At 45.7% G+C, this 11,849-nt stretch overlaps 1 protein-coding gene across 1 annotated transcript; it reads left to right on the forward strand.

The window, feature by feature from the left end:
* Positions 1-7,568: 7,568 nt before the first annotated feature.
* Positions 7,569-11,781, forward strand: LOC125539798 (26S proteasome regulatory subunit 6B homolog). The gene is made up of 6 exons (XM_048703317.2): positions 7,569-8,138; positions 9,066-9,296; positions 9,828-9,986; positions 10,291-10,443; positions 10,947-11,030; positions 11,330-11,781. The coding sequence occupies exons 1-6, from the start codon at positions 7,644-7,646 to the stop codon at positions 11,462-11,464; spliced, it is 1,257 nt and encodes a 418-aa protein (XP_048559274.1). The 5' UTR covers positions 7,569-7,643; the 3' UTR covers positions 11,465-11,781.
* Positions 11,782-11,849: the final 68 nt, after the last annotated feature.

An 11,849-nucleotide genomic window follows, 5' to 3' on the forward strand; every position in this document is an offset into this window, starting at 1 on the left:
GGATAATCCTCAAGTTACAGACCCAGTCCGTGTAATTGCTACCATCATCTTTCAACTTTGCTTTCTCAAGGAACGCATTAAAATTCAACGGAACAACAGCACGGGCCATCTATCTACAATCAAACATACATAAGCAAGATACTATCAGGTACTAAGTTCATGATAAATTTAAGTTCAATTAATCAAATTACTTAAAGAACTCCCACTTAGATAGACATCCCTCTAATCCTCTAAGTGATCACGTGATCAAAATCAACTAAACCATAACCGATCATCACGTGAAATGGAGTAGTTTTCAATGGTGAACATCGCTATGTTGATCATATCTACTATATGATTCACGCTCGATCTTTCGATCTCAGTGTTCCGAGGCCATATCTGCATATGCTAGGCTCGTCAAGTTTAACCTGAGTATTCTGCGTGTGCAAAACTGGCTTGCACCCGTTGTAGATGGACGTAGAGCTTATCACACCCGATCATCACGTGGTGTCTGGGCACGACGAACTTTGGCAACGGTGCATACTCAGGGAGAACACTTTTATCTTGATAATTTAGTGAGAGATCATCTTATAATGCTACCGTCAATCAAAGCAAGATAAGATGCATAAAAGATAAACATCACATGCAATCAATATAAGTGATATGATATGGCCATCATCATCTTGTGCCTGTGATCTCCATCTCCGAAGCACCGTCATGATCACCATCGTCACTGGCGCGAGACCTTGATCTCCATCGTAGCATCGTTGTCGTCTCGCCACTCTTATGCTTCCACGACTATCGCTACCACTTAGTGATAAAGTAAAGCATTACAGCGCGATTGCATTGCATACAATAAAGCGACAACCATATGGCTCCTGCCAGTTGCCGATAACTCGGTTACAAAACATGATCATCTCATACAATAAAATTTAGCATCATGTCTTGACCATATCACATCACAACATGCCCTGCAAAAACAAGTTAGACGTCCTCTACTTTGTTGTTGCAAGTTTTACGTGGCTGCTACAGGCTTAAGCAAGAACCAATCGTACCTACGCATCAAAACCACAACAATAGTTGTCAAATTGGTGTTGTTTTAACCTTCGCAAGGACCGGGCATAGCCACACTTGGTTCAACTAAAGTTGGAGAAACTGTCACCCGCAAGCCACCTATGTGCAAAGCACGTCGGGAGAACCGGTCTCGCATAAGCGTACACGTAATGTCGGTCCGGGCCGCTTCGTCCAACAATACCGCCGAACCAAAGTATGACATGCTGGTAAGCAGTATGACTTATATCGCTCACAACTCACTTGTGTTCTACTCGTGCATATAACATCAACACATAAAACCTAGGCTCGGATGCCACTGTTGGGGAACGTAGTAATTTCAAAAAATTTCCTACGCACACGCAAGATCATGGTGAGGCATAGCAACGAGGGGGGAGAGTGTGATCTACGTACCCTTGTAGATCGACAACGGAAGCGTTTGGTTGATGTAGTCGTACGTCTCCACAGCCCGACCGATCAAGCACCGAAACTACGGCACCTCCGAGTTCTAGCACACGTTCAGCTCGATGACGATCCCCGGACTCCGATCCAGCAAAGTGTCGGGCAAGAGTTCCGTCAGCACGACGGCTTGGTGACGATCTTGATGTACTACTGTCGCAGGGCTTCGCCTAAGCACCGCTACAATATTATCGAGGACTATGGTGGAAGGGGGCACCGCACATAGCTAAGAATATGATCACGTGGATCAACTTGTGTCTCTAGGGGTGCCCCTGCTTCCGTATATAAAGGTTCAAGAGGGGGAGGCCGGCCGGCCATCATAGGGCGCGCTAGGAGGAGTCCTACTCCCTCAGGGAGTAGAACTTCTCCCCCAATCCTAGTTGGAATAGGATTCGCGAGGTGGGAATAGAGAGAGAGAAGGAGGGGGGCGCCGGCCCCCTCTCTCCTTGTCCTATTTGGACTAGGGGGGAGGGGCGCGCGGCCCAGCCCTGGCCGCCTCTCCTCTTCTTCCACTAAGGCCCATTAAGGCCCATGTACCTTCCGGGGGGTTCCGGTAACCTCCCGGTTTTCCGGTAAAATCCCGATTTCACCCGGAACACTTCCGATATCCAAATATAGGCTTCCAATATATCAATCTTTATGTCTCGACCATTTCGAGACTCCTCGTCATGTCCGTGATCACATCCGGGACTCCAAACAAACTTCGGTACATCAAAATGCATAAACTCATAATATAACTGTCATCGTAACCTTAAGCGTGCGGACCCTATGGGTTCGAGAACAATGTAGACATGACCGAGACATGTCTCCGGTCAATAACCAATAGCGGGACCTGGATGCCCATATTGGTTCCCACATATTCTACGAAGATCTTTTATCGGTCAGACCGCATAACAACATACGTTGTTCCCTTTGTCATCGGTATGTTACTTGCCCGAGATTCGATCGTCGGTATCCAATACCTAGTTCAATCTCGTTACCGACAAGTCTCTTTACTCGTTCTGTAATACATCATCCCGCAACTAACTCATTAGTTGCAATGCTTGCAAGGCTTAAGTGATGTGCATTACCGAGAGGGCCCAGAGATACCTCTCCGACGATCGGAGTGACAAATCCTAATCTCGAAATACGTCAACCCAACATGTACCTTTGGAGACACCTGTAGAGCACCTTTATAATCACCCAGTTACGTTGTGACGTTTGGTAGCACACAAAGTGTTCCTCCGGCACACGGGAGTTACATAATCTCATAGTCATAGGAACATGTATAAGTCATGAAGAAAGCAATAGCAACATACTAAACGATCGGATGCTAAGCTAATGGAATGGGTCATGTCAATCAGATCATTCAACTAATGATGTGATCCCGTTAATCAAATGACAACTCTTTGTCCATGGTTAGGAAACATAACCATCTTTGATTAACGAGCTAGTCAAGTAGAGGCATACTAGTGACACTCTGTTTGTCTATGTATTCACACATGTATTATGTTTCCGGTTAATACAATTCTAGCATGAATAATAAACTTTTATCATGATATAAGGAAATAAATAATAACTTTATTATTGCCTCTAGGGCATATTTCCTTCAGGGCCCCCATGCGCCTAGGGTTGGGAACCCTAGGGGAGGGGGCGCCTCCACTTGCCTTGGGGGGTACTCCACCCCCTTGGCCGCCGCCGCCCCTAGGAGATCCCATCTCCTAGGGCCGGCGCACCCCCCTAGGGGGCCTATATAAAGGGGGGGGAGGGAGGGCAGCCAGACCTCAAGCCTTGGCGCCTCCCTCTCCCCTGCTACACCTTTCCCTCTCGCAGAAGCTCGGCGAAGCCCTGCTGCGGTGACTGCTGCATCCACCACCACGCCGTCGTGCTGCTGGATCTTCATCAACCTCTCCTTCCCCCTTGCTGGATCAAGAAGGAGGAGACGTCACGCTGACCGTACGTGTGTTGAACGCGGAGGTGCCGTCCGTTCGGCGCTAGGATCTCCGGTGATTTGGATCACGACGAGTACGACTACCTCATCCCCGTTCTTTGAACGCTTCCGCTCGCGATCTACAAAGGTATGTAGATGCATCCGATCACTCGTTGCTAGATGAACTCATAGATGGATCTTGGTGAAAACGTAGGAAATTTTTTGTTTTCTGCAACGTAGAAAATAAATGGATCTTTAAGAAGAAGACTGACGCGGATGGTAATGTGACCATCTATAAATCTCAGCTTGTCGCTAAGTGTTATCGACAAGTTCAAGGGGTTGACTACGATGAGACTTTCTCACCTGTAGCGAAGCTGAAGTCCATCCGAATCATGTTAGCAATTGTCGCATTCTATGATTATGAGATATGGCAAATGGACGTCAAAACGGCATTCCTTAATGGTTTCCTTAAGGAAGAATTGTATATGATGCAGCCGGAAGGTTTTGTCGATCCTAAGAATGCTGACAAGGTGTGCAAGCTCCAACGCTCGATTTATGGGCTGGTGCAAGCATCTCGGAGTTGGAACATTCGCTTTGATGAGATGATCGAAGCGTTTGGGTTTATGCAGACTTATGGAGAAGCCTGCGTTTACAATAAAGTAAGTGGGAGCTCTGTAGCATTTCTCATATTATATGTAGATGACATCCTTTTGATGGGAAATGATATAGAGCTTTTGGACAGCATTAAGGCCTACTTGAATAAGAGTTTTTCAATGAAGGACCTTGGAGAAGCTGCTTATATATTAGCCATCAAGATCTATAGAGATAGATCAAGACGCCTCATAGGTCTTTCACAAAGCACATACCTTGATAAGATATTGAAGAAGTTCAATATGGATCAGTCTAAGAAGGGGTTCTTGCCTGTGTTGCAAGGTGTGAAATTGAGCTCAGCTCAATGTCCGACCACGGCAGAAGATATAGAAGAGATGAGTGTCATCCCCTATGCCTCAGCCATAGGGTCTATTATGTATGCCATGCTGTGTACCAGACCTGATGTAAACCTTGCCATAAGTTTGGTAGGTGGGTACCAAAGTAATCCCGGCAAGGAACACTGGACAGCGGTCAAGAATATCCTGAAGTACCTGAAAAGGACTAAGGAAATGTTTCTCATTTATGGAGGTGACGAAGAGCTCGTCGTAAAGGGTTACGTCGACGCTAGCTTCGACACAGATCCGGATGACTCTAAGTCACAAACCGGATACGTGTATATTTTGAATGGTGGGGCAGTAAGCTGGTGCAGTTGCAAGCAAAGCGTTGTGGCGGGATCTACATGTGAAGCGGAGTACATGGCAGCCTCGGAGGCAGCACACGAAGCAGTCTGGGTGAAGGAGTTCATTACCGACCTAGGAGTCATACCCAATGCGTCGAGCCCGATGACTCTCTTCTGTGACAACACTGGAGCTATTGCCCTTGCCAAGGAGCCCAGGTTTCACAGGAAGACCAGGCATATCAAGCGTCGCTTCAACTCCATTCGTGAAAGTGTTCAAAATGGAGACATAGAGATTTGTAAAGTACATACGGACCTGAATGTAGCAGATCCGTTGACTAAACCTCTCCCTATAGCAAAACATGATCAACACCAGAATTCCATGGGTGTTCGATTCATCACAATGTAACTAAATGATTGACTCTAGTGCAAGTGGGAGACTGTTGGAAATATGCCCTAGAGGCAATAATAAAATGATTATTATATTTCCTTGTTCATGATAATTGTCTATTATTCATGCTATAATTGTATTATCCGGAAATCGTAATACATGTGTTAATACATAGACCACATTGTGTCCCTAGTGAGCCTCTAGTTGACTAGCTCGTTGATCATAGTCATGGTTTCCTGGCTATGGACATGGGGATGTCATTGATAACGGGATCACATCATTAGGAGAATGATGTGATGGACAAGACCCAAACCTAAGCATAGCACAAAGATCGTGTAGTTCGTTTGCTGTAGCTTTTCTGGATGTCAAGTATCATTTCCTTAGACCATGAGATTGTGCAACTCCCGGATGCCGTAGGAGTGCCTTGGGTGTGCCAAACGTCACAACGTAACTGGGTGACTATAAAGGTACATTACAGGTATCTCCGAAAGTGTCTGTTGGGTTGGCACGAATCGAGACTGGGATTTGTCACTCCGTATGACGGAGAGGTATCTCTGGGCCCACTCGGTAATGCATCATCATAATGAGCTCAATGTGATCAAGTGGTTGATCACGGGATCATGCATTACGGTACGAGTAAAGTGACTTGCTGGTAACGAGACTGAACGAGGTATTGGGATACCGACGATCGAGTCTTGGGCAAGTAACATACCGATTGACAAAGGGAATTGAGTACGGGATTGATTAGGTCCTCGACATCGTGGTTCATCCGATGAGATCATCGAGGAGCATGTGGGAGCCAACATGGGTATCCAGATCCCGCTGTTGGTTATTGACCAGAGAGTCGTCTCGGTCATGTCTGCTTGTCTCCCGAACCCGTAGGGTCTACACACTTAAGGTTCGGTGACGCTAGGGTTGTATAGATATGAGTATGCAGTAATCCGAAAGTTGTTCGGAGTCCCGGATGAGATCCTGGATGTCACGAGAAGTTCCGGAATGGTCCGGAGGTGAAGAATTATATATAGGAAGTGTTATTTCGGCCATCGAGAAAGTTTCGGGGTCACCGGTATTGTACCGGGACCACCAGATGGGTCCCGGGGGTCCAACCGGTGGGGCCACCCATCCCGGAGGGCCCCAAGGGCTGAAGTGGGAAGGGGAACCAGCCCTTAGTGGGCTGGTGCGCCCCCTTGGGCCCCCCATGCGCCTAGGGTTGGGAACCCTAGTGGAGGGGGCGCCTCCACTTGCCTTGGGGGGTACTCCACCCCCTTGGCCGCCGCCGCCCCTAGGAGATCCCATCTCCTAGGGCCGGCGCACCCCCCTAGGGGGCCTATATAAAGGGGGGGGGAGGGAGGGCAGCCAGACCTCAAGCCTTGGCGCCTCCCTCTCCCCTGCTACACCTTTCCCTCTCACAGAAGCTCGGCGAAGCCCTGCTGCGGTGACTGCTGCATCCACCACCACGCCGTCGTGCTGCTGGATCTTCATCAACCTCTCCTTCCCCCTTGCTGGATCAAGAAGGAGGAGACGTCACGCTGACCGTACGTGTGTTGAACGCGGAGGTGTCGTCCGTTCGGCGCTAGGATCTCTGGTGATTTGGATCACGACGAGTACGACTACCTCATCCCCATTCTTTGAACGCTTCCGCTCGCGATCTACAAAGGTATGTAGATGCATCCGATCACTCGTTGCTAGATGAACTCATAGATGGATCTTGGTGAAAACGTAGGAAATTTTTTGTTTTCTGCAATGTTCCCCAACAAAAATTACAAACAAGACCGAAGAAACCTTTGAGATTGACACCAGCATCCATCACCTGTCTCTAGCACCACCACAGCAGCCACCAAAAGAAAAAAATGGCGGACCACCTCCACACCCGAGCTAGATGCGGCTCCATCGCAGATATACAACTTTGCGGACCTCCAAAGTGGCTCGCCAAAGGCGAAACCATTACCGTTGAACGAATAAGACCGGGACAACACCCTGGACAGACCATCAAACTCGCCGACAGCTTTGGCCTAAAACTATCCACCCACATGGACTCGTTGTCGCCGAAGCCAAGACGATCAATCACCTAAAAAACTAAACCGCTTTGACCTAAAACTATCCACCCGCATGAATCCGGCGGAGGAACTCCCTGGCAGCGCTCGCTGGCTAGATTGCCTCTTCTTCCTTCCATAGGAAGAAAGAACGATTGGTATGAAAATCCATTACTACAAGCCAAATGGCTCCAAATAAAAGTTTCTTACAGAACTTCTACAGTACTATTATTTTAAATTCCTAAAAAATCCTGTAAATCAAAAGAGACCATAGAATTCCTATAAAATTCCGCTAAACCAAAAGGAGGCCAATATGTGCTGGAGTTGCTCTCTTTTTCGAGGGTTCAAAGTGCAAGATGTTCCGTCAAGTGTAACCAGTGCTTGATCTGTACCATGTGTTCACGATCCAACGGTCCTGATGCCTGGACCGCACGATCGCACCCGGAGTACTGATCCGCATCGCCCTCGCCTCTCCGCCTCCGAGCCCGGCCCTGCCTCTCTCGTGTTAAAAAAAAGCCGACCCTGCCTCCAGCCACCAAAGACCAAACCCTAGCCATGGCGGCCGCAGCAAACCCTCCCGCGGCCCTCCCGTCGGCGCCCCCGCCCTCGTACCCCGCCACCGCCGCCCACTGCGCCTCCTCCTCCTCCGCCGCGGCCGAGGACGACGACGACCTCTACGGCCGCCTCAAATCGCTCCAGCGCCACATGGAGTTCGTCGAGATCCAGGAGGAGTACGTCAAGGACGAGCAGAAGAACCTGAAGCGCGAGCTGCTGCGCGCGCAGGAGGAGGTCAAGCGGATCCAGTCCGTGCCCCTCGTCATCGGCCAGTTCATGGAGATGGTCGACGGCAACAACGGCATCGTCGGATCCACCACGGGGAGCAACTACTACGTGCGGATCCTCAGCACCATCAACCGCGAGCTGCTCAAGCCGTCGGCGTCGGTCGCCCTGCACCGCCACTCCAACGCGCTCGTCGACGTGCTGCCGCCCGAGGCCGACTCCAGCATCTCGCTGCTCGCTTCGTCGGAGAAGCCCAACGTCCTGTATTCGGTGAGTTTCTCATGGATTTCGCAGATCCGTATGTACGCCAAGGAATTTTGTTTACCTTGTCTGTCAAATTCCCCGTGGAGGATAATTTCTTAATTCCAGATTTTAGGGATCTAGTATTAGTCCCACAGCGATTGTTGTACCATCGTGGTATTTGAAATCGGTGTATATTGTTGTTAGGATAAACATTTTATTTTCTTGGCACGGTGTCGTGGGAATTTACTTAGTATTTTCAGTTCCCAGTTCACCTCACAGATCACGCAACCAGCGATCCAGAGAGAGGAAGAACGTTAACAGTAGTGAGTGGCAGAGAGAGAACACGCAAAGCCAGCCTGGGATACACATGTCAGATTATCTGGAAGGGGCTGTGCTATATCCTGGACCATGTTACACAGTAGAACCGAGTAGGTGTTAGTACATTCTATGCTTGAATTGCTTATACAGCATAAAATTAGTAAAAGCAAAGAAACGTCAGAAACGTACAAACTTCATATTCAGTAGAAGCTCAGCCAGTCAGTCTTGAGGTTTTCGTACTTCAGCATCTGTATGTCCGTGCAGTGATTTGATCACATGTCTTATTTTCCTATCCTTAATGTTAACCAAGGATTGAACAAAGGACAGACCCAGTGCATAGAAGCTCCCACACAAGGTGGGGTCTGGGGAGGGATTACAGGAACCTAGTCTTACCCCTGCAAAGTGCAATGCAGAGAGGCTGGTTTGAACCCAGGACCTCTTGGCACAAGCGGGGAGGACTTCACCACTGCACTAGGCCTACCCTCTATTAAAATGTTTGCTGAGAATTGTGTGCATAACATGACCTGAACTTTTCATTTTATTGTGTAGTTTCTATCTTTGTTACTTACTGCAGTTATTTCATAAAGCAAATAAAAGAAATTCATTAACAATCTGTTATGTTGTGATTATGTCCAGGACATTGGAGGATGTGATATTCAAAAACAAGAAATTCGGGAGGCAGTTGAGCTACCATTGACACACCATGAGTTGTACAAGCAGATTGGTATTGATCCTCCAAGAGGGGTGCTACTCTATGGTCCTCCAGGCACTGGCAAGACCATGCTTGCTAAAGCTGTGGCACATCACACTACTGCTGCTTTTATCAGAGTGGTTGGTTCAGAGTTTGTGCAGAAGTACTTGGGTGAGGTAAGATGCGGATAGTTTTAACATTTATTTATTAACCTTGTTTCTCCATTTGGTTGTCCTTTCGTTGTTACAAAAATTATTGCTCGTGTTAAGCTCTGACAATGTAATAGATGCCTAGATTTTTATGTTTCCTTGTTTATAGGCTCAAGATTCCCAGTTTGCAAAAAAAAAATTGCACTTGTTTTTAACTGAGTTTTTGTGGGAGATCTGTTAACACAAGGAGATAAGAATAAAACTACCTAAGCAGTGCCTGTGAACATCTGATACAACCTCCTTTTTGTTTGTATTCTGTATATATCTTACATGCAAATTATATTATTACTCTATGCATTAAGGCAAGTAAACTAATGTGAACATAGCCTACAATTCATGTTGTCAGTGATATTAGTATGCTTCTGAATGTTTCTGGTATCAAGTTGTTCATACATCCTTGTTAAGGTTTACACAAGAATTTGGTGTGTGAAGCTTTTCTTCTGTTTTTCTACTTATCAGTTCTTTCGTTGATGCATTGCATCATTTATCTAATCTTAGGGCCCAAGGATGGTTCGAGATGTATTCCGCTTAGCTAAAGAGAATGCCCCGGCTATAATATTCATTGATGAGGTTGACGCTATAGCAACTGCCCGATTCGATGCTCAGACTGGAGCTGACCGAGAAGTTCAGCGTATTTTGATGGAGCTGCTCAATCAGGTAAAGTTGCTAGCTATAATAAATTTACTGGAACTCAAGTTATTTGCCACTTCTAATCCTTGAAAAAAATGCATTTGGAACATGCATATAGATGTAAATGAAGAAAAAGACACTGACTTACATTGCAAAGCTCAGTTGTTTAATTCCGATTTTACAAAATCTATACGTGCTCTTGGAATTAATATCTGTCGGTTTTTAAGGATAGGAAGTAACTTCCTGAAAAGGCTATTGTTAAGACTATTACATGCAACTTTCTCATGCCTCGAGGTGTAGTATCTCATTGTCAATTTTGTATGCAATGCAGATGGACGGATTTGATCAGACAGTGAATGTGAAGGTTATAATGGCGACCAATCGGGCAGATACTCTAGATCCTGCTCTGCTGCGTCCAGGAAGACTGGACAGGAAAATTGAGTTCCCTCTGCCAGACCGGAGGCAGAAGAGGCTTGTTTTCCAAGTAAGTTTCTTTGTAAATGCTTATTTGGCATGCTTTTCAAAGATGTTGCTGATACTTCTTGTTTGGAAAATCTTCTCTATATTACATACTCCCTCCGTCCCAAAATATAAGAACGTTTTTAACACTAGCATAGTGTCAAAAACGTTCTTATATTCTGAGACAGAGGGAGTAATAATTTGAATGTAGTAGTTTTGTATTGATGGTCTTGTATTTCATAGTTAAACTTGCAGTCATTATCTTTAGAGCTTTAAATGGTTCTCAAACATTAATCTTCAAAAAATGTTGCTTAACAAGGCACATCTTTTGGTTGCACTGGTGATTTTCTGTACCATAGTTATTATGGATAAATTGACCTAGAGCTCTGACTATTAACTAATTTGTTACGAGCTTGCATTTTATAAACAATAGTTAGCTATTGAAAATCTTAATTTCTTGGTCCTTTCTAAGGTTATGTGTTTGCCTGTGCATTTGGTAATTATGATGGCCTCCTTCCTTCCTTTCAGGTTTGTACTTCTAAAATGAATTTAAGTGACGAGGTTGATTTGGAAGATTATGTCTCCAGACCAGATAAAATCAGCGCTGCAGATGTGAGTACCTTTTCATGATGTTGAAGAGTCTTTAGATCTTCACTTGGTCTAGTGCATCATAAGAAATTTCATTGCCTCTGATTAATTAGGTCATGATAACAATCATTTAAATCCTTTACCCTTCAAGTTTATCATAGTAAATGTACCCTTCAAGTTTATCATAGTAAATGTACCTTGTGCCCGCCCTAGATTCGTTTCATATCGACACCTATAATAGCAACAGTAACGCCTTATTATACATGTTATATATGTAATTGCTGGAATCCTGTTTAATATTCATCGTGTCGGTTCTTTTTCAGATAACTGCTATTTGCCAGGAAGCTGGCATGCATGCTGTTCGGAAAAATCGGTATGTTATTCTCCCCAAGGACTTCGAGAAGGGTTACCGGACCAACGTCAAGAAGCCTGATACAGATTTTGACTTCTACAAGTGAGGCAACGAAGTGTTAGGGATGAATGTGTGGATAGTCAGCCTCTATGTGACATTAATATCTTTGTATCCTGCATGCGCCTAATCTATTTGATCAGATTCAACTACTATTTTATTTTGTGTTTCTAGTTGGAAAAGTATAAAGGGCATGCACGTTCAATCTCACGAGTGTTGTAAGCTACTTGTTTGTCAAGTTTCGCTTGACCATTGCGTGCTTGTTGTCGATGTTGTGATTGTCTTCCCCAGGAAAATTGGTGTAACACTTTAAAATTTAACTTTTCCATGTTTTACCAACTTTATAGAAAAATATATTCGCATTTACTCCTTTGTCGCTGACTTAGTACTAAAGTTGTACTACCTCCATTCCTAATAAATATAAGATGTTGTGG

The sequence above is a fragment of the Triticum urartu genome, chromosome 2A (genome assembly GCF_056163025.1).
Source record: "Triticum urartu cultivar PI428250 chromosome 2A, HENAU_Tu73, whole genome shotgun sequence".
Taxonomy (NCBI): domain Eukaryota; kingdom Viridiplantae; phylum Streptophyta; class Magnoliopsida; order Poales; family Poaceae; genus Triticum; species Triticum urartu.

What these genes read in the sequence shown, in the direction of transcription:
- LOC125539798 (XM_048703317.2), top strand. Translation starts at nt 7,644, where the DNA reads ATGGCGGCCGCAGCAAACCCTCCCGCGGCCCTCCCGTCGGCGCCCCCG. An exon ending in TGATGGAGCTGCTCAATCAG is followed by an intron (nt 9,987 to 10,290) that starts GTAAAGTTGCTA and finishes TATGCAATGCAG; the next exon opens with ATGGACGGATTTGATCAGAC. An exon ending in AGAAGAGGCTTGTTTTCCAA is followed by an intron (nt 10,444 to 10,946) that starts GTAAGTTTCTTT and finishes CCTTCCTTTCAG; the next exon opens with GTTTGTACTTCTAAAATGAA.